The sequence below is a fragment of the Pyrenophora tritici-repentis genome, chromosome 1 (genome assembly GCF_003171515.1).
Source record: "Pyrenophora tritici-repentis strain M4 chromosome 1, whole genome shotgun sequence".
Classification (NCBI taxonomy): domain Eukaryota; kingdom Fungi; phylum Ascomycota; class Dothideomycetes; order Pleosporales; family Pleosporaceae; genus Pyrenophora; species Pyrenophora tritici-repentis.
The window spans coordinates 7041368-7067244 of NC_089390.1; the positions used below are offsets into that span (position 1 = coordinate 7041368).

The 25877-nt window shown below is 51.3% G+C and overlaps 14 protein-coding genes across 14 annotated transcripts; 7 read left to right on the forward strand and 7 right to left on the reverse strand.

The window, feature by feature from the left end:
* Positions 1 to 306: 306 nt before the first annotated feature.
* On the forward strand, positions 307 to 1377 carry PtrM4_027300 (uncharacterized protein; the record flags this gene model as incomplete). Its single annotated transcript, XM_001932443.2, has 3 exons — positions 307 to 429; positions 480 to 723; positions 770 to 1377. The coding sequence occupies 3 exons, from the start codon at positions 307 to 309 to the stop codon at positions 1375 to 1377; spliced, it is 975 nt and encodes a 324-aa protein (XP_001932478.2).
* Positions 1378 to 2197: 820 nt separating this feature from the next.
* On the forward strand, positions 2198 to 2881 carry PtrM4_027310 (uncharacterized protein; the record flags this gene model as incomplete). Its single annotated transcript, XM_001932444.1, has 1 exon — positions 2198 to 2881. The coding sequence occupies one exon, from the start codon at positions 2198 to 2200 to the stop codon at positions 2879 to 2881; it is 684 nt and encodes a 227-aa protein (XP_001932479.1).
* A 147-nt stretch (positions 2882 to 3028) lies between these two features.
* PtrM4_027320 (uncharacterized protein) lies at positions 3029 to 3946 on the reverse strand (the record flags this gene model as incomplete). Its single annotated transcript, XM_066103756.1, has 2 exons — positions 3029 to 3608; positions 3750 to 3946. 2 exons carry the CDS (start codon positions 3944 to 3946, stop codon positions 3029 to 3031), a joined length of 777 nt encoding a protein of 258 aa, XP_065965958.1.
* Positions 3947 to 6658: 2712 nt separating this feature from the next.
* On the forward strand, positions 6659 to 8132 carry PtrM4_027330 (uncharacterized protein; the record flags this gene model as incomplete). The annotated part of the gene is made up of 7 exons (XM_001932446.2): positions 6659 to 6863; positions 6909 to 6965; positions 7015 to 7094; positions 7161 to 7311; positions 7363 to 7588; positions 7635 to 7699; positions 7759 to 8132. The coding sequence occupies 7 exons, from the start codon at positions 6659 to 6661 to the stop codon at positions 8130 to 8132; spliced, it is 1158 nt and encodes a 385-aa protein (XP_001932481.1).
* A 560-nt stretch (positions 8133 to 8692) lies between these two features.
* PtrM4_027340 (uncharacterized protein) lies at positions 8693 to 8944 on the forward strand (the record flags this gene model as incomplete). Its single annotated transcript, XM_066103757.1, has 1 exon — positions 8693 to 8944. The coding sequence occupies one exon, from the start codon at positions 8693 to 8695 to the stop codon at positions 8942 to 8944; it is 252 nt and encodes an 83-aa protein (XP_065965959.1).
* Positions 8945 to 9464: 520 nt separating this feature from the next.
* On the reverse strand, positions 9465 to 11087 carry PtrM4_027350 (LysP, Amino acid transporter; the record flags this gene model as incomplete). Its single annotated transcript, XM_001932447.2, has 1 exon — positions 9465 to 11087. The coding sequence occupies one exon, from the start codon at positions 11085 to 11087 to the stop codon at positions 9465 to 9467; it is 1623 nt and encodes a 540-aa protein (XP_001932482.1).
* A 1809-nt stretch (positions 11088 to 12896) lies between these two features.
* On the forward strand, positions 12897 to 13820 carry PtrM4_027360 (uncharacterized protein; the record flags this gene model as incomplete). Its single annotated transcript, XM_001932448.2, has 2 exons — positions 12897 to 13645; positions 13697 to 13820. The coding sequence occupies 2 exons, from the start codon at positions 12897 to 12899 to the stop codon at positions 13818 to 13820; spliced, it is 873 nt and encodes a 290-aa protein (XP_001932483.2).
* A 2126-nt stretch (positions 13821 to 15946) lies between these two features.
* PtrM4_027370 (Hydrophobin-2 multi-domain protein) lies at positions 15947 to 16290 on the forward strand (the record flags this gene model as incomplete). The annotated part of the gene is made up of 2 exons (XM_001932449.1): positions 15947 to 16100; positions 16157 to 16290. 2 exons carry the CDS (start codon positions 15947 to 15949, stop codon positions 16288 to 16290), a joined length of 288 nt encoding a protein of 95 aa, XP_001932484.1.
* Positions 16291 to 16656: 366 nt separating this feature from the next.
* On the reverse strand, positions 16657 to 16980 carry PtrM4_027380 (uncharacterized protein; the record flags this gene model as incomplete). Its single annotated transcript, XM_066103758.1, has 1 exon — positions 16657 to 16980. One exon carries the CDS (start codon positions 16978 to 16980, stop codon positions 16657 to 16659), a length of 324 nt encoding a protein of 107 aa, XP_065965960.1.
* An 886-nt stretch (positions 16981 to 17866) lies between these two features.
* On the reverse strand, positions 17867 to 18737 carry PtrM4_027390 (uncharacterized protein; the record flags this gene model as incomplete). The annotated part of the gene is made up of 2 exons (XM_066103759.1): positions 17867 to 17875; positions 17997 to 18737. The coding sequence occupies 2 exons, from the start codon at positions 18735 to 18737 to the stop codon at positions 17867 to 17869; spliced, it is 750 nt and encodes a 249-aa protein (XP_065965961.1).
* A 704-nt stretch (positions 18738 to 19441) lies between these two features.
* PtrM4_027400 (uncharacterized protein) lies at positions 19442 to 20410 on the reverse strand (the record flags this gene model as incomplete). The annotated part of the gene is made up of 1 exon (XM_001932451.2): positions 19442 to 20410. The coding sequence occupies one exon, from the start codon at positions 20408 to 20410 to the stop codon at positions 19442 to 19444; it is 969 nt and encodes a 322-aa protein (XP_001932486.1).
* Positions 20411 to 21226: 816 nt separating this feature from the next.
* On the forward strand, positions 21227 to 21984 carry PtrM4_027410 (uncharacterized protein; the record flags this gene model as incomplete). The annotated part of the gene is made up of 2 exons (XM_066103760.1): positions 21227 to 21437; positions 21500 to 21984. The coding sequence occupies 2 exons, from the start codon at positions 21227 to 21229 to the stop codon at positions 21982 to 21984; spliced, it is 696 nt and encodes a 231-aa protein (XP_065965962.1).
* Positions 21985 to 22356: 372 nt separating this feature from the next.
* Positions 22357 to 23462, reverse strand: PtrM4_027420 (uncharacterized protein; the record flags this gene model as incomplete). The annotated part of the gene is made up of 2 exons (XM_066103761.1): positions 22357 to 22364; positions 22406 to 23462. The coding sequence occupies 2 exons, from the start codon at positions 23460 to 23462 to the stop codon at positions 22357 to 22359; spliced, it is 1065 nt and encodes a 354-aa protein (XP_065965963.1).
* A 1223-nt stretch (positions 23463 to 24685) lies between these two features.
* Positions 24686 to 25570, reverse strand: PtrM4_027430 (Elongin-A domain containing protein; the record flags this gene model as incomplete). The annotated part of the gene is made up of 1 exon (XM_001932453.2): positions 24686 to 25570. The coding sequence occupies one exon, from the start codon at positions 25568 to 25570 to the stop codon at positions 24686 to 24688; it is 885 nt and encodes a 294-aa protein (XP_001932488.1).
* Between the last annotated feature and the right edge of the window lie 307 nt (positions 25571 to 25877).

The window sequence follows — 25877 nt, forward strand, 5'->3', positions numbered from 1 at the left end:
GATTTACGCCTTTCCTTCATGCCTTCCCTTCGTGTCAAGAGTTGGTAGATGTTATTGAGGAGATATTGGAAAGAAATCAATGCTTTAGGTCCAAGATAGGAACTAAAAGGGCGCGAGAATGCATGGCCGAGGCGGATAAGATGCCGTGAAGGGAAGTCACTGTCCGCAGTGAGGAAAGCGCAGCCTCTAGGCTCGCCTGTACCTGCGCGCCCTAAGATGTTACTCTACCGTACGTGTCACCGCTAGAGTAGATCATATAAACCATCTAGCCTATCCGTCTTCAAGCACGACAGAGAGTACGCAAACATGTCTAGCCAGACATCAGCCCCAGGGAACGCAGCCAACGCCTTTGAGGATCTTACCGGTATCTCCACCTCGTCCTTCAGCAACCCCTACGATGCATTGATTGCAGCATGTGAGGATGATCCGGTCAGTTCGTCTTTTGGTTTAATCATTGTACATGCTGACAGCTACCGTAGGCACGAATCCAGGAAAAGTACCATTTGCACCGGACCACGAGGAATGCCCAGCAAAAAGCCAAGATGCTTGACCCAGGCTTCTCAGGTGTAAACATAGATCCTATACTGTTGAGACTGTGTGATCCTGCTGTCGAGCCTGGGTTCAAGGATCCTCGCCATTGCTTTGTCTTCTGGGGACGACCAACCCAGAAGGTCAAGGAGATGATACATCGAGTGCAGCAGGAGTTGCTGACCGTTGCGCCTAGTAAGTAGCCTCTGATTCCGATAGGACTGGCCACTGACGCGAGTAGACCTTTGGCTTATGCCTCAGGACAGGCTCCACATCACCGCATTGGAGGTGACGCACTCGAAAACTGCACCAGAGATTCAAGAACTGGTCGACGCGGTCAAAGACAAAATCCCAGCCATCACCGACTACACTTACGGCCACCGCACACGTCTCATAAAACCACTCATTGGCTACGATGCCTCTGCACTAGCTTTGAGCTTCGTCCCTGCGGCCGGCGAAGGTCTGCATCCTGGCCGCACGTCGGAAGACGATAAGTTCACTTACCACCACCTCCGCCGGGATCTCTTCTCCCTATGTCGCGATGCAGGTCTCAAGGTGGAGTCTCGCTATGTAGTGCCCTCTAGTCACCTCACTATCGGCCGTTTTATTTATTCCAAGGACCTAGCGGATAAGGATGGCACGCCTGATGCTCAAAAGATGGCGGCTCTGATTGGAAAGATTGAAGAAATCAACGGTTGGCTCCAGAAGGAGTTTTGGCCAGAACACAACGACGGCAAAATACCAGAAGGTGGAGAGTTCAACGTGGGGCAAGAGAAGGGCCTGCATTGCGACACAGGTGCCCTCTGGTATGGCGGTGGAGACGCGGTGCATCTTGGAAAGGGCTACTGAGTCGTTGCCATGTGGTTTCATAGCGGATGCGGCGAGGATTTTCTTTAGGCGACCATAGCAATATGTTGTCACTAGCCCTCTGGAGTGCATATAACAGGATTCTCTCCCCACCAACTATCCGTAAAGGCCGGGCTCCACTGATATATCCGGGGGTCTGATGTTGGCCTCCGAGCAATTTGGGGTCCAGGCTTATGGCCAGGCTGACACGGCACGCAACTCAGTATCGTCTGCTGAAGGATAGAGACTGCCAGCTCGCAATGTAACAGACACGGCCATGAATTTGTTACAATATAGCTTCTCCCGCGTCGCATAGAGATGCGTAAATACTGAAACGCGTGTTCATCATCTGCTGGCCAGCCCATGACGTTAACTTGGCTGTGCCGCACGACCGCTGTCATCTTTCGCCCTGCCGCACCGCCTCCCGTCCCGCGAGCAATCAGCCTCGCGTGCATCAAAAGTTCCTTGGATGGCAAAAGCCCCGAACTCTACTCCCTAACCCCAGAATTGTCGTGCTGCCGTCGCACAAGCTTACTTTGCAGGCGGCACTGCCTCAGTGTGCGGGATATTGATTGGTCGCGAGTGCGCAGATCTCTGACTTGTACGCGCCCGACTCGTCTGGAGTATAGCCAAAGCCACCACTTTTTCAAGCCTTTCCATAGCCAGGCTGGTGCGGCGCACCTGCACGCTCTGTGACTGCGCCGCAGCGTGTGCCTGATCATGTAGTGTATATGCCCGAGAGCCGCACTTTGGCGGCGAAGCAATATCTAACCTCTTGTCTTCGTCGTCTACATGCCGTGTCTTGACGGTATCCATTGACACAATGGCGATACTTCGCAACTCGACGTCTACCCTACCACCATCGATTCCATCGACAACAGAGGAGGACAATGCTATACAGACGGAACTGGCCCTCCCAGGCATCAAGCGTGGCATTGCCATTGGCGTAGCATGTTCTGTCTCCATCGTCCTCATCGCAATCCTCGCCTTTCTTGCCATCAGACGAAGGAACCGCGTACTAGCTCGAAGAGCTCAAAGCAATAGCGAAGAACCAGGAAACCTTGATATAGAACCCGCGTATCACGAAAAGGCGCGGTGGTCGGCCACGACTCCATCACCCCCACCTCCACCTCCACCTGTCGAAGCAGATGCCCACACAATCTACGAATTAGATGCGAATCCAATACCCGAACTCCCCGGTAACTCCAGTGCGCAAGAAGTAGAAGGAAAGAACATTGGTCCTGGTGAAGCGAACGAAGCGGATGAGATATATGAGCAGAAGCTCAAGCAATGGAGGACATGGAGCATAGCACTTGAGTCGAATGACTCGAGTACCACCACGGACGCTGCGCACAGGCGTCTCCCGCTCCTCACAGTTTCATCACCCGAAACTACACTCGGTGATGTCTCCCCGATGCTACGTTCATCCTGGGACTTATCACCGCAATACGCATCGCCAATATCGCCACCGCAGAATGTGCTATTTCCAAGCAGTCGATCTCCTTGAAGGGTTGGAAACGCGGGCTGGAAATCAGATGTTTATCCCACCTGGAATCAAGTCGCGATGAACGAGAATATTAAAAAATACATTGGCATATGAAACTGCTACAATCATAAGCTAGTGGTATCATGGATCATAACTCGATTTCGACCTTCAAGGACCAACCTCCTTCCGATTTATTAAACTGGCTTCAATCTCCGCCCGGTTATCGGGCTCGATCGGTGAATCATCAAAGAGACGTTCATCGCCATCCTTCTTCTTCTCACTGCTCGAAGGGACCGCACACCCGGGTAGTTCCGCGGGTTGCCTATGGTCACCAATAATCTCGACGGGAACGACAGGACTAGCAAGCTCAGGCACATGCTTTTCTGCTACCATCTCCACAACACCGGGGGGTGGTGCCATGTGCGCCCAGACTTCCGGCCTTTCAGTCTTGCTAGCGCCCTCCTCGTCGTAGGCGCCTTTGGCCGCACTAAACAGCTTCGAAGATTTCCGCCGCCTCAGGAACCAAAATCCAAGCACTACAAATAGAACTATGATAGAGGTTGCTGCCACGCCTATCCCGATGCTGGCTCCCGTGTTGAGACCGCCGCCTCCTGATGTGGTCGCGGGAATATTTGTAGGCGCCGAATTTGTGAAGTTTGTTGAAGAATCTGTTGGTAGATTTGGTGGTAAATTTGGTGGTAAATTTGGTGGTAGACTCGGAGTGGGTGTGGCCTGGGCATCTCCCGGTCTTGGCGGCTTGGGAGCATCTGAAGTGGCAGAAGGCGATGCAAGTGGTATAGAAAGGGACGACGTCGGGTCATCGTCATTGTCTTTGTCTTTGTCTCTGTCTCTTTTTACCACCGGCCGCACAGGTGAAATGTGGTCTGACCCGACGTCTCCGGTAGCTGGTGTCGGGTATGCCCAGTTTATTGGGGATGCGTCTGGTCTGTACTTTGGCTGATGCGGTCTGGCAGCCTCTACGAGCAGTCTTTGTTCCTCGATATCCAGCGAGTCTTTGATGTACACTTGTGCTGCGGGTTGCTTCTCTGGAACTGGTAGAGGCCGGGGTGTCTGGATAGTCGTCATGGCGGGGTTGGTGTATGATTAGTCTTGGTATGGGTATTCGGACCACTTCTTGTAGACAGCGATGTTGTGACCAACGATGAGGAAGGCTACAAAAGCAAACGAGCAAAAAGTAAACGGGAACATTCAAGAGAAACCCCACAGCTATAAACACGAACACTTTTTCCCCAGCCGTGCATCAACCAGCATTGCCTTGGGTAGCATTCGTATCGGCCCTGAAGCTCAAACATGGACAGGGCCGTGGCGCCAAAAGCCCATTGGAACTCGGCGTGAATAACGAAGCTCGTCGGTGGGCTCAGCCTCCCAGTTGTCTTTCGTGACAGCTAGCTTGATTAACTCAACCAGTAGCAAGATTTACATGAGTACGTGGTGCTGCAGCAGTAAGAAGCAGCAAGAAAGCGACTGAGCCCAGTACGTTTTCAAGTTACGAAAGGATTACGCGGCGCCACGAGGCGTCGCGGTGTTGTCGGTCTTGCTGAGTCGTGCCAAGACGGGAAGCTATCACCATTTAGCAGTGCGATTTGCAATTCCATGCCTGTCGATTGGAGGTCTATGGTAGCAGCCCAGATCCTCTGGCTTATGGGAGGGGTTAACGTTTCTAGGGCTGGGCATATACATCATCCAAGTCCTCAGGCGTGGCTGGTACCGTATTCTTCCCAGCTTCCACTTCCTTTCAGGCCGTTCCTCGGGGGCTCGTCAGGCTTGGAGTACGTGGAAGGATTGAACGGCACTTTAGGATGGTAGAACGGCCGGTTCAATTCGCTTGCGACGGCACTTTGCGTGAAGTTGGAACCAGCCGTGGTCGGCGATCAGGTGAGCTGTTCCCGCGCATCTCCGAACAACGATAGCCTAAGTAGGCGTTGAGACGACTTGCACCTTCAGGGTGAGCTGATGTAGTCCAAGCTGTCGATCTAGGTACTGTGGGAGATGAAGGTGTTGCGGTGGGCGAGCGAGCGTTGCATGTGGGGGAGGCGGGCGGCATACTTCATTACCCGCGTCGCGCCGCGCTACTGTACTTACATGAGGCGCATGGACAGTGTCGTGAGCGAGCCGGCGGAGCTGCATCACAAGACAAATTAATGCCACTGGATGTCACGACACGCGTCGCGAGTTAGCAGCGAGCGAACATGTGCAAAGGCCATTCTTTGAGTTTGCACTGACGTGTCTTGGCGGGTGCCGAGACTGAATCCAGGGCACCCGCCGCCTACTAACTAGTCACAACCCACTTGGCTTCAGATCTATCGAAGTCTGCAGGGGGGATGGCGCAGTGGTAAAGCGCCTGGTATTCCTTTACCGCACTCCAAATTTGCAGTGTAGTAGAGGTCGAAGGTTCGAATCCTTCTCCTCTCACCGCCACTTGTGGCTTTACCAAAAAATATCGAACGGCTTACTCCAACTCGCAAATTTTCACCTACCCCTGCAAACCTAAGCGACAGGTTATAGCCGCAGTACACCCGAGCCACGCACTGCTACGACTACAAACACTACGCTAAGCTTGTTACAACCCTACGCCTCGTTCAAGATCCCATGGCTTTTTCCCCTTTGAGGTTTTTTCAGACTTAGGAACACGAGGAAAGCGTTGCAAAAAGAGATAGGTTGAAGAGAAGGAAAAACAGGCAGCTATAATAGGGTTTTACTTTCTCTCCTCCCCTGTAATAGCTAGGACATGCCTAAACTACATTAGTCAAACATAACCAACGAACATCAAAGGAGAGATAAAAATAGCTAGAATGGCATCTGCCACCGTCCTACATAGTCTCTGACTGATAAAGGACGCTAATGGATTACATACATACATACATATCGAAGTCTGCTGCTATCGAGAACCCGTTTCTGATCAACTTAGATTGATCAACGCGGCTTAGTGTGCAAACCACACAATCTCATCAAACCATGTTCTTGCCCTAGGAACTTTCACCGTCGGTATAAGTTCCGCAACGGGGAAGGTTCCTGGGTTCTGCCTAACGTCAGCCGGTCGCCGTTCGCGCTACCATCGGTGGCTGATGTATCCGGTCGTCTTTGGCGCGTTGCTGAACCCCTTCGACTGTTGGATTTGTGTTGAAAACAAGGACTGGGACCGAAACGAAGCCACCATTGAAGGCTTTTCACTGACACGTGACCCGTCCGGTACCCCAAGGAAGCGGAGTTGTATATGAAATTTGCCTGCATTCTGCATTCGAGTTGTCATAAGTACCCACGTGAGACTGATCTACCTAAGTGTAGTGTCTTTGTCGCCATCACGTACGACATCGAAAGTTTGGTCGAAAACTCATGGAACTGCTTAAGTCATCATATCTCGTCGCTGGGTCATCGAGTCATATACCTCCGTTCATGCAGGGCCAGGGCTTTCATCTTGCTGGCGGGGGCGACAAAAGCAATGATAGGAGAGCAAGACTTCACGCTACGTTTCAAGCGAATCTGCTAGATGTTAACGCTCATGGAAAACATAATATCCAGGCACACAATCTCGTATATGCATGTATCGGTACGACGCTAGAGAGATGATCAGGCGGAATGCGGCTGAAAATGACAGGGAAAGTTCCGAGCAGTAAGCTGTGTTATGAATGTATCGATCACATATTACAGGAGGCGTTCATGCTACTACGCCACCCAGATTTCGATCTAGGGTTGACTGAACTGTATTTCTCCACACTTAAGGATAGGGAGTTGCTTTTGCAATCATCATCTCACTGAAAAAACTTGAGCTCTCCTAATATGTCTGGTCAACAATCGAGCAGCAAATATATACTCTTTGGCGGTATTCGGGTCGACATCAGTCAGCTCGACTTCAGTGACCACACTTCCAATGTGGGCGCTATCAAGTCTTCAAGTATCGTCTTCATCGCCTTTATTATTCCGGTCGTTGCATTACGGATTTATTCTAGAATGAAATGCGGCCATCGTATCTTCGCGGATGACAGTAGGAAGTCACATTTCATCATATGACTTCGCTAACGCAAACCAGTCCTTATCCTGTGTGCAGCAGCATTTACAGTGGGTCTAGCTGTGATGTGCATCGCAGGTATGCACCACGTATTCGCCATTTTGATCTAATCTAACGACAACGACAGCAACTAATTATGGCCTGGGAGAGCATATTTGGCTGATCCCCATAGGGAGTGTCTTTGAGACGATGAAGGGCTGCATATTGGTATGTATCATTAGCCCTCAGCCCTCAACCACCTCGAAAGCGAGTGCAATTGCTGACCATTTATAGTATCTCTTCATCTGCCAAATCTTGTACGCCTTCGCCATCGCTTTTACCAAGCTCTCCATCATAGCGTCCTATCTTCGCTTGTTCCCAGACAAAATGTTTCGCATATGGATGTACATACTGTCCTTCTCTATCGTGGGGTTATGGTTCACAGGTAAGGCACATTAGCCAATTTCACACTTGAAACTAGCTCACACATCCTCAGGCGTCTTTGTCACAGTCTTTCAGTGCACCCCAGTCCGCGGCGCCTGGGATTTCACTATACCGGGCCGCAGATGCATCAACTACGTCACATATCTGTACGCGAGTTCAGCTGTGAATGTAGCTACCGACATCATACTTTGCCTCTTGCCTTTGCCACACCTCTGGAAACTGCAGCTACCACTTAGGGAACGAGTTGTGCTTTGTGTGTTGCTGGCAGGAGGTGTAAGGTATGTGATCCCGTCACCAAGTTCGGGCTATACTGACAATTCATAGTGCATGTGTTGTGGGAAGCGTCCGTATTGCCTTCCTCGGCCGACTACGTGTCTTGGACACTACGCGTAAGTGACTTCCAGCTCCTTACCCTCCTTACACATCCAAGCATCTAACAATTGTGTAGACGACAGCGTACCAGGCCTGATCATGTCAGTCGGAGAATGCAGTCTAGGAATCATCTCCGTCAGCTTCGCATCCTTTCGTCCACTAGTAAAGCGATTCCTATCGACACCGAACTCCACGCCTCAGCCGTCAGTCCCGCTACAAAAACGTAGCAACTATACCAGCAGTACCAATACATTGCCCAAGCTCCTAAGCGGAAAGGGAACGGAGCTTTCGCACAGATCTTCGTTCACACAACTCACCGACAAGGGTGCGTCCCACGACTACTTCACTGCTCCCGCTGGAAGTCAAGCGAGCGTGGAAGAACGGACTACAGGTTTCGAGGATAGGGAGTCATTGGAAACTGAGTGGGAACGATATGTTGCTACATGTTGATGTCCCGGAGAACTGGCAATCAACTGTACTGGGAGAAGTAGGTTGGACATGCGTATACTGAGTCGTCGTAAAAGAAACCCACCTATACCCATACCAACCCGGCAATGCTTTCACATTATAACCATACAAGTCTATCTCATAAGCTCACTTCCCGACCTTGGCACGCACGAGAAGCACGGTGAGACTCCTATTCTGCCTGCCTGCCAAGGAAGCCAAGATACCAGCTCATCTCCTTGACTGGCTATGGTTGATTGCGCAACTATTCTTCTACAGGAAGGCGTCACGTACCACCGCATCGTCGTTGCAGCAAAAAAGAAGCAGGCTATGTTTTCAGCTATGCTGCGCACGGGGCTGAGTAGCTTGATCTTCGTTAATCTGGGCGATCAGGCTGCTCACATGCGGAATACATATGTCTACGATGCAACGCTACCTATCAGGTCATCATCGCTATAACCTCCAATATCAAGTCATATAAACAAGTCCTTGTTCAACCTCTGATCATCACCAACATATCTACCACCTTCTTCTCGGCACAACACCGCTACTAAACTTCCACTACCATGAAGCTCGCAACCCCAACAACATTACTACTCGCAACCCTGCTTCATACCGCCCTTGCCGCACCCGCCGCCGACGGCGCAGTACCGAAACTCACACTCGAGCAACGAGCCAGCATCTCGACAGGCGGCAAGGCTGGTGTAAATGTGTATAACATGGTCAATGCAGCGGCCGACTTATATGCGCCAAGTCGTCTGTTGCAAGGCGCTTTTCTGGGGCTGGGTGTTGTGGAGGCTATGAGACTGTGGATGTAGGGTGTAGGGTGGTGCTAGGCGCCATGAGCTGGTTGGGTGGGGTGGAAGTTTTATACAGCAAGCGCGTTATTATTAGGCTTTTGTTTTGTTTGTTTGTAGCGTTGAATTATACGATACCCATATCAGACGAATCTTTTTCAGAGAGTGACAGGAAACGCCTTCGTCTGTATGACGCATTTGCCTGAATTCGCGAAGCCTTCCGCTACGCCATCGCACGTGACAGACCAACACCTCTGGAACCGAGTTTTCGCCATTCGGCAAGGACCCCCTCTGCTTCATCCTACCATACTCGACATGCCAAGTCTTGTACATCAACCACAGTATGGCGGTATTGATCGACAAGCAGACAATCAGTCAATAGGTATCGGAAGCAAGATTTGGAGCGGATAATTCATAAATATTGGTATCTCCGTAACTACATTAAAAGCTAGTAAAACAACGCCGTGCAATGCAACCCCAACGCTACGCTATGCAAGCCAAAAACACTTTTGTACAAACGCAATGGGTTCCATGCGATTGCTCAAAGGAACTTGTTCATAATCTTCTTCCATCCGCTTGCGGATGACTCTTCCCATGTCTCAGCTAGCTCGTCCTCGAACTTTCCGTTGACAAGGTCGGCCTCAGCGGGGTTAATGAACTTGCTCTTAGTCGCGATCTTGTGGCCGGTGTAAAGCACAGCGAACAGAATCAGACTGATGTAGGCGATGAAGAAGTTCTCGACGTTCCAGGGGACGAAAGCGGTGAAACCCTGGGTGATGGTAATGATGGCGCAGAAGGTTACTCCGTAAATGGCGAGACCGCGGCCACCCCATGACTTAAATGGGAGTGTGTCGCGGTCGATGTTCTGGGCCTTGAGAGCGCGCATAAAGGCAAGATGGCAGATCAAGATGCATGTCCAGGCAATGAAACCGGCGACGGAAACAATGTTGAGGAGCCAGTTGAAGGCCTTGCCACCGTTGGAGCTGAGGTTCATGTAGGCCAAAAGACCCATAGCGGCTGTAACCGCGGTAGCCCAGTAGGGAACACCTCGCTTGCTCGAGGCCTTGAGGAACGCAGGGGCGCACTGTTCTTCAGCGAGACCGACAAGGATACGGCTTCCGGAATAGACGTTCGAGCTGGCGGCTGAGAGGACAACGGTAAGAAGAATAGCGTTGAAAATGTCGGGAAGGGCAGAAACACCGGCGAGTTGAAAGGCAATGACCATTGGCGACGAACCAGCGTTTGTGGCACCAATCTGCAGACCTTCGTTGTCGTACGGAACCAGGATACCGACGAAGAAGATGCTGAAGACGAAAAGGATAAAGATGCTCCAGAAGGTCTTTCGAATGGCCTGAGGCATGGTTACACGAGGGTTGGCCGACTCTCCAGCACCAATGGCACAAAGCTCAGTACCTTGGTAGGCGAAACCAGCTTGGATGAGCACAGCCCAGAACCCAACAAACTTGGCAACGGCTCCCTCAGCGAGGTAGGGCGCGAAAGCACCAGGGGAGTCCCAGTACTTGAAGCCGATGTAGCCCTGCGCACCGACTCCAGCGTTCATGCAGATTGCGTAGATCCAGAAACCGACAAGGGCGACGACCTTGATGAGGGCAAACCAGAACTCAAATTCTCCGAAGATGTCGACAGGCAAGAAGTTGACGGCGGTGATGGGTACCCAGAAGATGGTAATGAAGATACCAATGCTCAGATCCTGGTCCCACCATTGAATGATAAGGCCGGCGGCTGTGAGCTCAAGAGCATAGGTGATGGACCATGAAAACCAGTAGATCCATCCCATGGCGAAGCCCAGGGAGGGGTCAACGAATCGAGCAGCATATTGTGTGAAAGCACCGGAGATGGGGAGGTAGGTTGCCATCTCAGCCAGACTGAGCATGACAGAGTAGACTAGAGTACCGACGAAGACATAAGCCAGGAGTGCACCAGCAGGACCAGCAGTAGCAATAGAGCCACCACTGGCAATGAAGACACCAGTTCCTACTGTTCCACCAATTGCAACGAATTGCAAATGGCGGGAACTCAGCTTGCGCTGAAGCTCGCCCTCTGCGGGGGCAGCAGTCTGCTTCTCAACATCGCTCCCTGAATGAGAAACCGACTTGTCCGAGCGGTGGTCCATTTTTGGCGTTATTTCCTGAGCGGATGCCATATTGGTGAAGTCTCGACGGTGGACCCGGGGATGGGACTGGACGTTTGAAAGGCGAAGACACAATGTGTATGATGGATGTCAATGGCGCAAGTACCAGGGACAGAGTCAATATTTCAATCAAAGTCGTGGGAACCACAGTGGAGTCATCTCGCACGACTCCATGACCCGTGGTGTTAGCCGTCGGCGTACTCCACGCTCTGGAAAGCCAGTCGACCATCCAATTTTTCATTGTCGGTCCACATGGCGGGTTACATTGTCGGTTTTGCCGCGCAAGATGCAGAATTTGGACCGTGACAGTAGCAGGGTCGAAAATTTCTAGCAAGGATCCCATCGGCTACGAGCGGGTCGCGGCCGCCGGCAAGTGCGAGCTTGACCACAACAGTACAAGTACATTGCTTGTTGCGGAATTGACCAGTCTAACGCAGCTGCCGAGGATTCCCATCAGAAAATCTCTGCAGCTTAGCAGTGCCAATTTCGGGGAACGGGTGGCGAAGGATGATGTTCGGGTTAGTACAAGAGCCGGGCCATCATCGGGTCACGGTCTTGGCATTGAACGAGTAACATCTCCTCCATCGGAAAAGCTCACCTGCCTCATCAAGAACTTCCCGTGGGCGGCTGAGTGCTTAGTTGAGACCGTTACTTCAGAGATTTGTCTTATCAGTTCGCGAAAGAAACTTTCCGGAAGTTTGCACAAAGCTACCAATCATCACATGATATCACATGTTCGCCCAGGGGCCGGATTTGACGAAATGACGGTTCCAAACGGTATTATCACGACATCGCGTGTCAAGTTGTACATAGATAGTTGATCCACGTCTCTTTCGGGAGTAGAACAAGGGTGATCATGAAATGGTCGTACCATACTAGAATCCTACGTAACAAGACAGACATGGGCGTCAGTGTACCTAGGTATCCATATGCAGCATATGTAGGGCCCTTTACTATCTTGAGGTGGAGGGACGTACTCAGGTTCAGTAACATAATCAAGACAGTACAGGGACTAGGCCCCAGATGTCTCAGCCCTATGCACTCCAGAACGTGTGGTACTACCATCGTACCGAAGCATGGGACCCAGCCGAACGCTCCCCGGACTTTCCAAGGCTAGATCCGGGGATGTCTTAGCACCCTGAAGTGTTCTGGGGGGATCCGCTACGTTCGCGAACCATTGGCCTTACTCGGCGTCTAGTCTAGTACGCCCACCCGTTACCACCATGTCTCTCTAACAAAGTTATCGTTTGTCAAAAGCAACCTACGTCATGAGACGAAATTATTTGATTCTCAATGAGTGATTCATATTATCGGGATCGATAATGGAGCCTGTGCTTTGCTTGTGGGCTATATATCAGCACGCGAACGTAGACCACAAGGCAGCTCAAACGATATCTTGTACAGCATTGACCTTCTCACAATAACCACACTGAATGGAGAGTATGACCACTTTCAATCTACTTGTCTAGCATCACGACGTCGGAAAGTACTCGGAGACTTCACTGGAGTCAACGAATTGCGCTTGTTAGACATAACCTCCACGCCGCCAGGAGGACGAACGACTTCAGCTTCTTCAAGTCACTGCAGGCTCATGCGCTCATTGAAGGTAGTGGTCATGTCGCCCTTCTCTACTCCTCGCTCTGCGATAACGCCGACTCGGTTATATCGACACTCGATAACCTCAATGCCGGCATCGCCTACGTCCATCAAGATGCGTTCAAAGCTGTGTATGATGCTGCCAAAGCTGCCATTAACAACACCAACCAATCGACCCACGATCGGCGGTCATTGCTTCTCGTGGACATCTGCCAACAACGTGACATGGCGGACCACGCCATTGAAAAGACGACAAACTCGGCTGTCAACCTAATCCAGGCCCAGCCAGCCGAATTTCAAGATGCTGTGGCAAACGCTTGGATTACTGGGACAAAAATCATCGCCGACGCCGTCAGTGTCTGCCTGGCCGAAATGAAGCAGCTTGAAGAAGGATTTGATGATTTCATTCGGCTGGAGTATTCTTGGAACTGTATCCAGTCTTCTATCGATTCGGCCATCTCCGCTCTCCGGGGGATTTTCAGCCCAATGGCTACACCGAACAATAACAATAATGTGCCCCAACCCACACCCGATAGACAGCTCAGTGTCTCCTCGATCAGCTCAGATCATCCTGGCGCTGCGAGCAACCGAAGCCGAAACTCGTCTACGGCTTCTGCTTCCAGCTTCATCAAGAAAGCTCTAAGCCACGGGCAGCATTATCCGTCACCAACGGTAAAGTCGACCCGGACTGGCTCGGTCTCCCTTTCGTCTCCACAACCAGAAGCGAACGCGAGAGGCTTCCGCGCAAGTATGAGTGCAGCCTGTCCTACAAGGATGTCAAACTTTGATGACCACCCTCATACGATATTGACTACCATCCCACCCACACCTGCAGTAGTCGAGATTGGCAGCAGTAATAGCGACGGACTGCTCAGCCCATTTAAGCACGACGCAGATTACTTTACCTTTGACATGAGCAGTAATAAGGGAAAGAATAACGAAGAGGAAGCATCTAACGATAACTTGATGCATCTGTAAGTTGAAGAATCATGATTTTAGAGCACTCCAGCTAACTTACATGGCAGCGAAGGGTTGGACCCCCTGTACTCGCCTGCAGTGGATGAGGTCATTCAAAGGCCTGCTCTGTTGACACTCAGGAGGTTATCCGAGACGTTCAACATATCGCCTACCGCCGCTATTGCAGTCTAGACGCCTACTCTTAGCCCCTAGATTGCTATAGCATCTTTCATATAACCAAGTTGTCATTTCCGGTGTTTGTCCTATGCTAAGCACGCGTCGCAGTACTTGTTTTAGCAGTAGTACATGTCGTTTCTCAAACCAATGGCTATCGTAATGCAAGTGCATACCGTTCATCTCTGCATTGAATTGCGCGGCCCCAAAGTATCTGAGTGTAACTCTCCCTTCAGGTAGCTCGCATAGCCGCCTTTCATCACAATGCAGGAACGTATTCACCGGCGATGCCGCATAGAATGCATGGTAGTTGCTTTCTTTGCCTGCCATGCATGCGCTCCTAGTTTACCTACTCGCCCCTTGCGCCACCACCTGCCAGGATGATCGCCTCGCGTGGAAGATTGCAATTGGTCTGCACGTGCATGTAGAAACTTACTAACGGCGTCGACAGCGTAATGCACCTCAAATAGACCGAGCATATCCTGCGATTGGATGTTGCGAAATAATGATGTAAAGTTCTTGGACAGCCGTTGAGATCTTGCTGTGCTGTTCAGGAACAAGGTCGCGGTGTGACGTAGATCGATGTAGGCGAGGTCGGGCTGTCACGCCCAAATTAGGTAACGCGCACAACGAGTGGGGCAACGGTCTGGGCATGCAACGTTCCGTTCCTCTCATCTTGCACAACGACTCCTGAAAGACGGGGGAGTCCTTGCATGTAACCCCATACTGGAAGACACGGCCGTTCAATTTCGTGTTCGGCAAACTTTCACTAAACACGCCACGTAAATTGGAGAGTCACAAAATCTCCCGCACAACCAGACATGAGCAGTGAACTCTTCATTTGTCCTATACAATACACACCCTTGTGCTATATAACGCCGCTGGTCGGGCCATCGCCAGGTTTTGGTCGACGGTCCGCATCTTAACTTGGAGTGGGCTTCTAAATTCCTATTCGTTACAGAGCCCTGTCAGAAGCGTTTTAGCCGCATTTTCAATTGTTTTTTTTACAAGTCCCCTGCATCCCTATCACAGTCACATACGGGGCTCAAGATTGAAGGCTTTGAGAATTATTTGCCACTTCTTACCGGTGTTGCCCACCTTGAAGAGATCTACCGGTTGCTAAAGAAAGAAAAGAAGAAAGACAGAAGGAAGAGTTGAGAAGATCGTATGATGTGAAGTACCCTGGTGCTGAGCCGCCATAGCGTAGGTGGATCTCTTACCTCACATCCGGCTGGGTTGAGATTGACGTGAGGATCGCAATCGCATTCATGGCTCTCAGGCCATTGCCGTGCAATTCCGTGACCGTGGTCTACATGTACATACGCATAATGCTTTTGCATATGTTTGACTTGGTAAACCTCTCGCGCGGAGATGAGCATTATGCGACGTTTGAACGAGTGCCTCGTTAGCCGGTACCCCAGCTCACCGACGTCACTGTGCTCGAGCCTCAGAAGTTCGCGTGCTACTGGCTATCCCATGGCAGCATCCGCCTCGCCACCAGGCTCCTAACGGACGGCTCGAAAGTAACTGTGCATATAGGCAGTATGTAGTATGTCGTGCGTGTACCCTGCAGTAAGAATACGCGCCAGGGGTAGTCAAAAGATGCCCATTTTGTCGCCCTGTCCATCTGATCACTACCACGAACAGGTATAACACCGGCACGGATCTACGCTCCACATATCCAAGCCATGGCAGCTCGAACCGGCACGTTTCAAGATCAACAGCCCTAACGGACACTCCATCCTCGCTACCAGCCAGTCAACATGATCGTCCAGGCACAGGGAAGCCGGGACAGCCTCGATCGACGTCACTGCCTACCAGGTCTAGATGCGCCATCAATGAGTTGGGACACTAGATGGGCCCCTCATCATAATACCCACTCATCATGGACGTGCTGCCCTGGCAGTAATGACGATCATGGTCTGGTAGTGGGAATACCTGATGACGATGGCAATGCGATGTAATGGCGCAGACGGATCCTTGAAATGAACCTTGAACAGCTGGAGTTGAAATGGTATAAAGAGGGCAGCGACGTCGACTGTTGAAGAGCATCACAACATCAACTCACATCAACAACATTACAACACCACTTCAACCAACACTTTCTTCTTCCCAAAGAACCAACCCCCCAAACAACCATCAACATGCAGTTCACCATCACCGCCGTCCTCGCCTTCGCGGCCACCGCTGCCTTTGCTGCTCCCCTCGATGAGCGCCAGGTTGGTCTCTGCTCTTCCGGCAACCCCGTCTGCTGCGCTACCGATGTCCTGAACCTCGCCAACTTGGACTGCGCTCCTCGTAAGTCATTCTTCTTCTCAAACTATCAAGAAACGCGGTTACTAACAACCGCCCAGCTGCCACCACCCCCACCAGCATCAACGCTTTCATCGACGGATGCGCTGCTGGGGGCCAGCAGGCCAAGTGCTGCCTCCTCCCCATCCTCGGCCAGGCTCTCATCTGCTCCGACGTCAACCCCACCGCTGCTTAAGCGCCTTCCAATACCCTGTTTTCTCTCCTGGCGCGTAGTGTACAATATTGAGCTATCACTCGCGGCCAGGGTTGTTTGAGATTTGTACAACACTTGTTTTATATTCGATATTAGGGACTAGGGTGATACTTAATACAAGATTTCACATGGACCAACTTTTCATTATGCTGTGATGTACTATGATTCCAAAGACTTCGAAAGCTACCGTGATGAAGGAACTAAAAAGTCTAACTCGAAACAAACCCTAACCATCCTTGCTCAATATCCTACACGCTCAGGGTATCATGGAAAACAGAAATAAACCCCCCAGTAAAGTATCGAAACAGTTCGGTAAAGTTTCCGTCAAAAATATGTCCAACTTCCACCCTAATTACCGCTGGTATCACCCACCCATTCCGCCTTCATCCTGCCCCAGAGCTCTTTGACATCCGTACGCATGTCTGACCTGTAATCCCTCAACCTATTGATGACTTTGCTCGTGATGATCGAGCTGCGAAAGTACATGCAGGCATGGTACCACGGGTCATTCTGGTCATAAACAACCAATTCCTCACAATCGTTGGTCATCTTCTCCGCCGCCTCCAGCAAAGCTTGCACTTCGCCCAGCAGCGGCACCATGGACAGAATGTCTTCATGAGGGGAAACGATGGTCCTCTGTATGTGGAGGACAACACTCGCGCGCTTGAACATGGGGGCTATGTTGTTGAGCGCGGCTTTCACCAGGTTGTGGTTGATGAAGGAGGAGTCGATGGGAGGGAGACGGAGTTGGCCTACTGTGCTGTACGACCATATCTTGTATGCGGCTTGCTGAGTGTCGGACCACTGGAACGACTCCGCTGTGAGTGCATTGAGGGCATCATCCGACTGGTTGAGCCAGTCGAAGGCGTCGAAGTTGAGGAGGCCGGGAGGTGTTGCGCGGCTTGTGGCTGTGGGATGGGGGGCGCTTGAGGGGGCGCGGAGGGTTTCGATGTGGGTTTGGGTACCGGCTTTGATGAGAATGAGAGACCCGCGAAGGATACGGGGGCCATGGGAGCGAAGGCTGTCGGTGCAGGCTTGGGTACCGGCTTTGATGAGAATGAAAGGTCCTTGAAGGATACGGGGGCAGAGGGAGCGAAGGCTACTGGGGCGGGCTTGGGTACTGGTTTTGTGGAGTATGAGAGGCCCTCGAAAGACACTGGGGCGCTGGGAACAAAGGGTGTCGACGCGGGCTTGAGCACCGCTTGTGTCGGTGGAGGGAGACCCTGGAAAGAGAAAGGGAGTGGAAGAGGAGCTTGGATGGGCTCCGGGGCGGGGTGGGGTACCGCTGGTGCTGAGAATGATGGGGCCTGGAAGGATCCAGGTGGAGTGAGATGCTGTATGGTGATAGCAGGAGGAGGTGGAGGAGGAGCTTGAATGGACTCCGGGGTTGGAGGTACGTTGACGATGAAGGGGTGGAGGAGGTGGCCAAGCCCCATCCAGGACGCGAGATCGTGGTATCGGATGAGAAACATCCGGACATCCTCTTCGGGGGAGACTTGGAACTCGTATCCATAAGGTCGAAGCGCCTCCCAAAAGGCGAGGAGCGATTTCGTCCAGATCAGCCGGTCTGTGTTCAGACCGGTCAGACCGTTGGGAAAGAAAGGGAGCAGGTTCGTCTTTGCCTCTTCCATCATGCTTAGGAAGTGAAGGGCGGGTTCTCGGTATGCGCCGTTTGTGTTGAAGGCGACGAAAAGAAAATCCAGGGCTGCCATCATCTTGAACTCTTGGGCGGCGACAAGCTCCAGCATGCCAATCTGCATATCTTGGGCAGATGACTCTACAGCCGAGAGTCCGACCTGGATGATCTCAGGGCGGGGAGCTGGAGCAAGAGGAGCCTGGATGATCTCCGCGTTCAAAGGGGTGGTGATGGCGGGGGTGACAAGTGCGTGTGTAGGAGTGTGGGCGAGTTGAGGAGGTTGCTCGACAGCCTTATGGGCAGGCTTGGCGACTACAACGTCCACAAAAGACACTTTACTGGCCTTGATAGTGGTCTGACTGTCTTTTGAGCTAGACGACGTCTCCTTGTTGGAGGTCTTGTCGTCTTGTGTAGGCAGACAGGCGACAGCATCAGTAGGCTCTTTGGCCTCGGTATGAAAGCTGTCACGACGCGGGTAGGTGGTACGTGGAATGTCCATTGGGTACAATGGTTGGCTGAAGTCGTGGCACCCAAAGGATTCTCCGGTGGCGCGGAAGTTCTTGAAAGGGAAATCAGGTGGTGGCGGGTATGCGGGGAGCGGCTCCGGGATGGTAGGTAGGTCATGAGTGGCAGGCGCGTTGTCTATAGGCTCTACGTAGTCCGTGGACTGATCGGAGCCTTCTTCCTGGTCTGAACCGAAGACCAAGTTGAAAAGTAGGAGAACGGTTGCTGAGCAAATGAAGAGCGAGACCGCGAGCTCCAAGTATACAGTGAGTTGAGAGTAGCAGTTCATGACGAAAGCTTAGATGTCGAATGAGAACAGGACGCTCCAGAGCATGAAAACGTTGAGAGTGATGACGCTGATGCAAACGATCTTTGCTTTGGTGCTGTAGCAGCTGCCACGCGAGCTGTCAGGACTAGTGAACGTAGCCCGGGTGCTGCGCTCTTGAATGTGCGACATTGTCGACATCGCGAAATATCGGAAAGAATGTGTAAAGGTAGAGTGTGTGGTATATATGAAGACCGAGTTTGCAAGGCGGTTGCAATTTGAGTATTAGTTCGGGCAGTTGAGTAGAGAGAGGGAGAGAGAGAGACTGCGTGGTGGAGTGGTGTTTTGTAGTGTAGAGCAACGCAGGCAAGTGTGGGGAATGATCTGTGCCTAAAGTGTGTAATTTGTGGTGACGTTTTGTTAAAATGTCTTAGGCAGAAGCGCGTTGTATTGGCGGTCACTACGGGCAACTGGAAGCAACTGGAAAGCTTGGCGCGGCGGCTTCGAGAGTGAATGTCAGTGAGCGGGAACCCCACCAAACGCACAATGAGCAAGAACACAACAATTGGAACAGGCAGAAAACTTTGGGTAGCTGTAAGGAGGTAATCGATTAGCAGCTCGGAATTTACGTGGCAGTCTAGCGTTCGGTGATAATACAATGACTGACCGCAGATGAGAGATATAGGAATTGACTCACACACACCCACAATAGAAACGAACCATCCACATCAAGTCCTTCCAATGTGCAAATCTAGTGCCTTCGCCAAAACATACAGCATCTCTAACCTCACGCATTTAACCCCCTTAGCCTTCCCCATCCTCATCGGATTCCCCACAATGGCCTCCACCTCTATCCTCCTTCCCTGCTGCACATCCTGCAACATACTCGGCTCAATACCCGCATTCTTCGGAACCCTGTCCTGCGCCCTTCCAAGCTGCATTACCACCTCTTCGCGCGTAAACTCGTGACCATGGGCAGCAGCAACATCGCGAATCTCCAGCATGACGTCCAGAAGAACAGCAGCGGCTTCCTCCGAGGCAGTTAGGACTTCTGCGTCTTTGCTGAGTGTGAGGGCGCAGATTGGGTTCCAGGAGGCGTTGACGAAGAGCTTGAACCAGCGCTTTGTTTGGACGTCGGAGTGGAATTCTGCGGTGCCGCCGGCGGATGTGACAAGGGCTGTAAAGGCTTTTGCGTGCGTAGCTGAGGCGGAAGAGGGGTAGGGTCCTACTTGCAGCTTTTCGACTTCGCCGTGCTTGATGACGCCGGCTGGTCGTTGGGTGGTGGGGAGGTATACTACGGTGCTGATAATGGGGTTGTTGGGGAAGGCTTGGGCGTATTCGTCTTCGATGCCAACACCATTTTGTATCAACACAATGGCTGTGTGTCCAGGAGTTACGGCAGGTGCTATCAACTTTGGTATCGTGTCTGGTATGGCTTTGCTGCAGACAATCATGTAGTCGTATGGTTGTGTGGCTTTTTCTGCTGCCTCGATGCAGTCGTGGGTGACGTCTGGCTTGAAGCGTATACCTTGCCCGAAGATTGACGAGTTGATTATAAACCCATCTTTCTTAACAACATCGTAATTGGAGCGGCAGACTGTGGTGGTAGAAGCTACTTTGCTTAGCAAATAGAGATAAATCGCGCCGACACTGCCAGCGCCAAAGAGGAGAACCCTTGGCTGTGCTTCAGACGACATTTTACAATCCAGCCAGTTGTATCAATTCGTGTAGCAAGCCTCATCACGTTCAACGGTTGGTTGATGCCGACGATATCAAAGTTTTATCTCCGGGGATATCTCCGCCACGCCTTCTCCGTCCGCTAGTGCTAGCGAGATAGCCGCCATGCTTCCTGCCCGCCGGTACTACCAAATCCGTTAAGACGGCCTGAGTAAGCCATTTATTTGTGACGATCGATGCCTGTCGCATGCTCAAAGCGGAAGGATATTCGACTCCCTAGCAACTAAGTTAAGACTTTTATCTTGGAAATGTCTTGTCGCAAACCTAAGCCACACACGATGACAACCCGTGGCTGCCTTGTCCGTCATCGAAACAAACCTTGTTCATCACGAAGACGCTGTGTTTACTCATACTCAGCACGCGGGAGCTCTTCCCATTCACCGGTACACAACATCACGAGTAGACAGATTTCTCAGCTCTTTTCAGCTGCACGGTGGATCCGCGCAGCTGGTCCGTGGCTTCTGCGCCCAATCTCAGCCTGGAGGTCGATTGGCTAGGCCCCGTGTCCCGTACCGCAATCCTGCATGCAGGGCCAGGAGCGGCTGGTCAAGCTATGTTGAATTCGCTGTTCCCAAGGGCGCTGGGTGACAATCTCCCAGTCGTATGATGCGGCTAGTGGAGCTGTCAGCGTCTTGGTAGCTAAACATCTAAGTAGGCGTCCAGCCGCAGTCATAACCACCACGGATCGGCCCGATCATTGCGAATGGTTTGGCTGTTATTGTTTGAGTGCTCACTACACGCTTTTTGCGCCGACTCACATACTCCTCACACTCACAATGAAGAACCGGCTACTTCTTCTTTTCACGACGTTCGCGACACGGGCGCTGGCGGCGAGCCAGATTGCGCTGTTTACAGATGGTAATTGTCAAGATTCGCTACGCGGACTCGAAGGCCCGAATGGATATCCTAATGGTACCTGTACGGACTTGAGGCGCAGTGGGCCGTATGGGAGCTTTCAGGTGGTAGGATTAGACCCGGGTTGCACAGGTACGCGACAGACCCGTCTTTGTGAGACATGGAGAACTAGGGCTGACGTGCATGCGACAAAGTCACTATTTATGCGAAAGATACTACGACCGACCCGTGTTCTGGATACGCCCAAGAGATTCAGCCTGTCGAGTGTTTCAACTCGACTTTTGTATACTACAGTATTGACTTCTGCGATCCCAGTGGCGCTCAGTCACCATCTCCTAAACCAGCGCTGTCGCAAACTCCAACACCGACCCCGAACTCCTCGAAAATATCAACAGGCGCGATAGCGGGTGCCGCAGTTGGCGGGGTCATAGGGCTGGGTATCATACTGGGGCTAATACTGCTTTTCGTCATAAAGAGGCGGAGGTCGAGACGGATACAAGAGACTCCCGGGACTACGGAACGGATGAACAACGAACCAGTTGAGGTGCATGGAGGACATATGCAGGAACTAGGGCCGGGAACGGTGGCTTACAAACATCACGCTTTCGAAGTTGAGCAGCCACCTATCGAACTCGCAGCTAACGAGACGGGGCGAGATCACGCGCAGAGACTACACTAGCACTGAATAGGCTTGCTTTACAGGCTAATAACATTTTTGTGCGCTTTGTATTCATGTGAAGTCGAGATACACAGTATATGGAGTCTATACATGCTAATGTCCAAGTTGAAGGAGAAACCAAAGAAACAAAGTAAATGCAAAAACAAAGGACTCTTCCAACAATACCATCAGGCCAGCTGATTCGGATACCGCTTCCGATAGTGCTATGACACAACCCAATCCCCATCCTTATATACAACAAGCCCAACCAAAGCCAGCTTCGCCAGCAGAAAGCATACGCGAAACGGATACACCCCGCCCGCGTGGCTCTCCGCAGCATACGAACCCAGACATGTCTTACACCACTCGCCCCGCGTGGCACTAAGCGCAAGTTTAATGTCCTTGTTGCTCGACAAATTCAGTTGACGTCCATGCAACGAACCACAGTGTATGTGCGTCCATGGATGAACGATGGAAGCCTTGTCATCATACAAGGAGCTAAAGGACGCATCCTGGATCTGCGGCATTGTGCCGATGACTTCCAGTGACTCGCGCCAATTGCCGGTGATGAAGCCCACCCGCTTGAGGTATAGCGTCTCCAATGTGTCTGCGTGAAGACGTAGGAAAGCTACCCAATCGTCGTGCGGGAAAAAAACGTTGTAGATATCAAGGTGTCGTAGCTTAGCCTTGTTGCGCAGTCCGACTGATGGGGAAGGGAGGTCAAGAGAGAAGCCGTTTCCGTAAAAAGCCAGCTCTAGCACATTTGGCGTGGACGTCAGGAGGCGCTTTATCCAGTCTGGATTCGCGTTGTCCGTTAGGCTGATGGCGCGGACTTGGTTGGCAAAATGCTGGTTCCAAGCGGGCGAGGCGATATCGAAGAATGGTTTCTTCATTCCTGCTGGGGTATCTGTGCCCCAGAAGTCGAAGAGGAGATCCATCTTGTCATGGATATTGGCTTCTTCAAGGGTCTGCATGACGAGCTCGTAGACGCGATCGTAGCCTCGAGTGTGGGAGTGGAAGGGAATATCATCGTCGCCGAACAGCTGCTTTAGTGCGCAGGTGATTGCACGATTTGGGGACAAGTCTTCCTGGGGTACGGCGAACGCTGCCACTGTCTGTAGATTCTTGAGTACCTGAAAAACTTCGGTAAGAATTGTACGATCCATTCTTGATTGCTCAACGCTCAGTTGCAGATCCTTGTGCTGTTTGAACTGTTCTCCGCACACCGTCACCCGATGGACGTACTTGGCGAAAGCAGGATGATGACAAATTTTCAGGAGTGTTGTGAGACTAGTCGGGTGTAAGAAGACTGCGAGGTGCCGGAAAAAACGCTTTCCAAAGATATTGACCGTGTGGCCGTTCAGTGCGCGGCATACTCGGCGGATGTTGATGAGATCGGGATCCTCGAGGTGGACAGAGATATATTCCAGAAGTTCAGGCGGAAAGGAAAGGAGGGGAAATGGTGCCTCCAATTCTTGGGAGATAAGAGTGTTGTCCATGGTGGAAATCGAGACTGTTTGATCTTATTCAAGGTTGTGGCTGTGTTATACAGTCAGGTGGAGTGGGATAATAATTGGAGGATAGAAGGCCGTGATTAAATGTATGTGGTCCTAACCACAGATTTGTGCCAAGAGTGCCCGATTATGTGTGTACACACGTGGGGTGAACCATGGTCGATGAAGCACGTACTTTAGCGTTCACCAGGACGTAAGGATTACAACGACTACATGCCCACTTTGATCGTAGAGTAAAAACTTTCAAGTGCAAAATTTCCACAAACCATAGCTGCCGAAAAGACTCTAGGACACCCAAATCCTCATCCCTGAAAATCCGACGTCCGTCTTCCTTCAAACTCACGATTGGTTGCCAGGGGTCAATATAATCACTCCCATCTAGACGTCTACAGATGGCCACGATTGACTCCATCGTCAGATTAAGTAAGCGAAAGTTTTGACAATACACAGAGCCTTTCATGGACAGTAGGGGTTTCCTGAAAATACTAACTGTTGCGGTATTGAGGTAGTTGGGAAGGTTTGTAGAAAGAGGAGATACTGATTTGCGAGCTGCTGCTGTGTATAACAAAAAAAACATTTATAGTTTGGAAAGTGGTGAGGTATAGTAAAAGTGAAAAAGCTGGGTAGAGCTCTCGTCCAAATCATGTTATCGATGGTTCTCCAGTTTGGTGCGCTAAAGATGGGTACTGTGGTACTGTGATATAAAAACTTCGCGCGCACACGAAAGAATTCATCCCCTCACCTGGAAATTGGTGTACTGGACTGCTTATAACATTAACGAAGGTAAAGATATTACAAACACGCCTGTTTCCTTGAACAATCGCTGACTGAATTGTTGAACATCAGCACCGGCGAAAACGAACGTCCTAGAGTATACCTAAGTGGAGCATCAACAGGAATACAGAGTGCGATCCATGATTGATTAGACATAAGTCTGTCCTGGTCTATATAATGTGTAAAGCAGTGGCCCCCAAGTGCAAATCGTATCTGCTAGATAACCCAAACAAGTATCCAAATACAACAACCTCATCCATATAACTCCTTATACTATATCTATCAACCCAATATCCTAAAGACGCCTCATAAACTTCCAAACCCCATTTGATATGCAAGTGATTCACTTTGCGTGAATGCAAGTAGCAGAAACTCCTAGGCAATAGTGCCGATAAGTTGAACCTTTGCGCCGGAAAATAGACTTGTGATGTGTCTCATAGCATCTTTCTTTTCTTCGGTTGGAACATGCTGTATGGTTCTCTCTTCCTCTTGGGTGGTGGGGCGACTCCGGACGGACCAGTTGATGCTACCGGCTTAGGCGCGTTGAACTGCTGACCTGCTGGAAGCGACGTTCTTGTCGGGGGTGCTGGCCTCTGTTTGATGCGGGCCTGGGCCGCCGATGCCGATGCCGATGGTTGTTGCTCAGGCTTCTTAGCCACTGGTGCTGCTTGTTCGCGCGGAGCCTTGGTCTCTTCCATCCGAACCATGCGTGCCGGAGCTTGCCTGACGGTAGTCTTTCTCTGGGCGAGAATGTGTGCGGGTATATGGGAGGCCTTGGGGCGTTCACGTCCACGGTCAAACATGCCTCGCTTCAGTTTGTCGAAAGCGACCTTGCCCGTCTTTACAGGCGCACCAGAAGGCACGCCCCAAGGAGTGGATGTGCGCCCAGTGAAGACACGGCTAGCGCCTGCACCATATGCCATCCGACTATCCACGATCATCGTCTTGTTCTGAGCGCGATCGTTCTGCAACGCCTTCATCTTCTGTTTCAGAGCCACCTCGTCGGCATGTTTTTCAATCTCCGCATCCCTCTTAAGTTTGCGATAGACCTTTCCCCAGTTATTCGGATCTTTGGGCTCATGAGGCTTCTTGCTCCAATCTGGTATGTCTCGCTTGATGAAGCGAAGCCAGATCTCGCCCGTCTCGCCAAGTATTTGTGGGCATTTCGTCTCAAGCTCCGCGAGCTGATCTGGGTTTTGTATGAATCTGAGGACAGGTGGACCGAGGAAAGAGTAGGGCAAGTCGCCAATATCGCGGACAAGGTCGATGTTCTTAATGAGCCGCTGACGAGCCAGCTCGTAGAGGCTTTGAACCGGCATGGTTGGTATGACGGTAGTGTTGCGGACGGTGGATTTTAGATGGTAAGAGTATAGGAGAAGGGTGGTATGTTTGCGAGGAGGTTGCGCGAGTGTCTACTGGTTGTTAAAGGTCGTGGATGGGGATGTGGTCGTATGTGATAGGAAGTTTAGGACCGCAACGCCGGGAACCGTGGATGGGGCTGAAGCCCACAGAATTTACAACATGATGATGTAAGCCTATTCTTTGTTTGGAAAAGTTCTTTACGCAACAGCGCTCGTTAAGCGAAAGACAACAAAGGTGAGAGGAGGGGATGCGAATGTGGAAGCG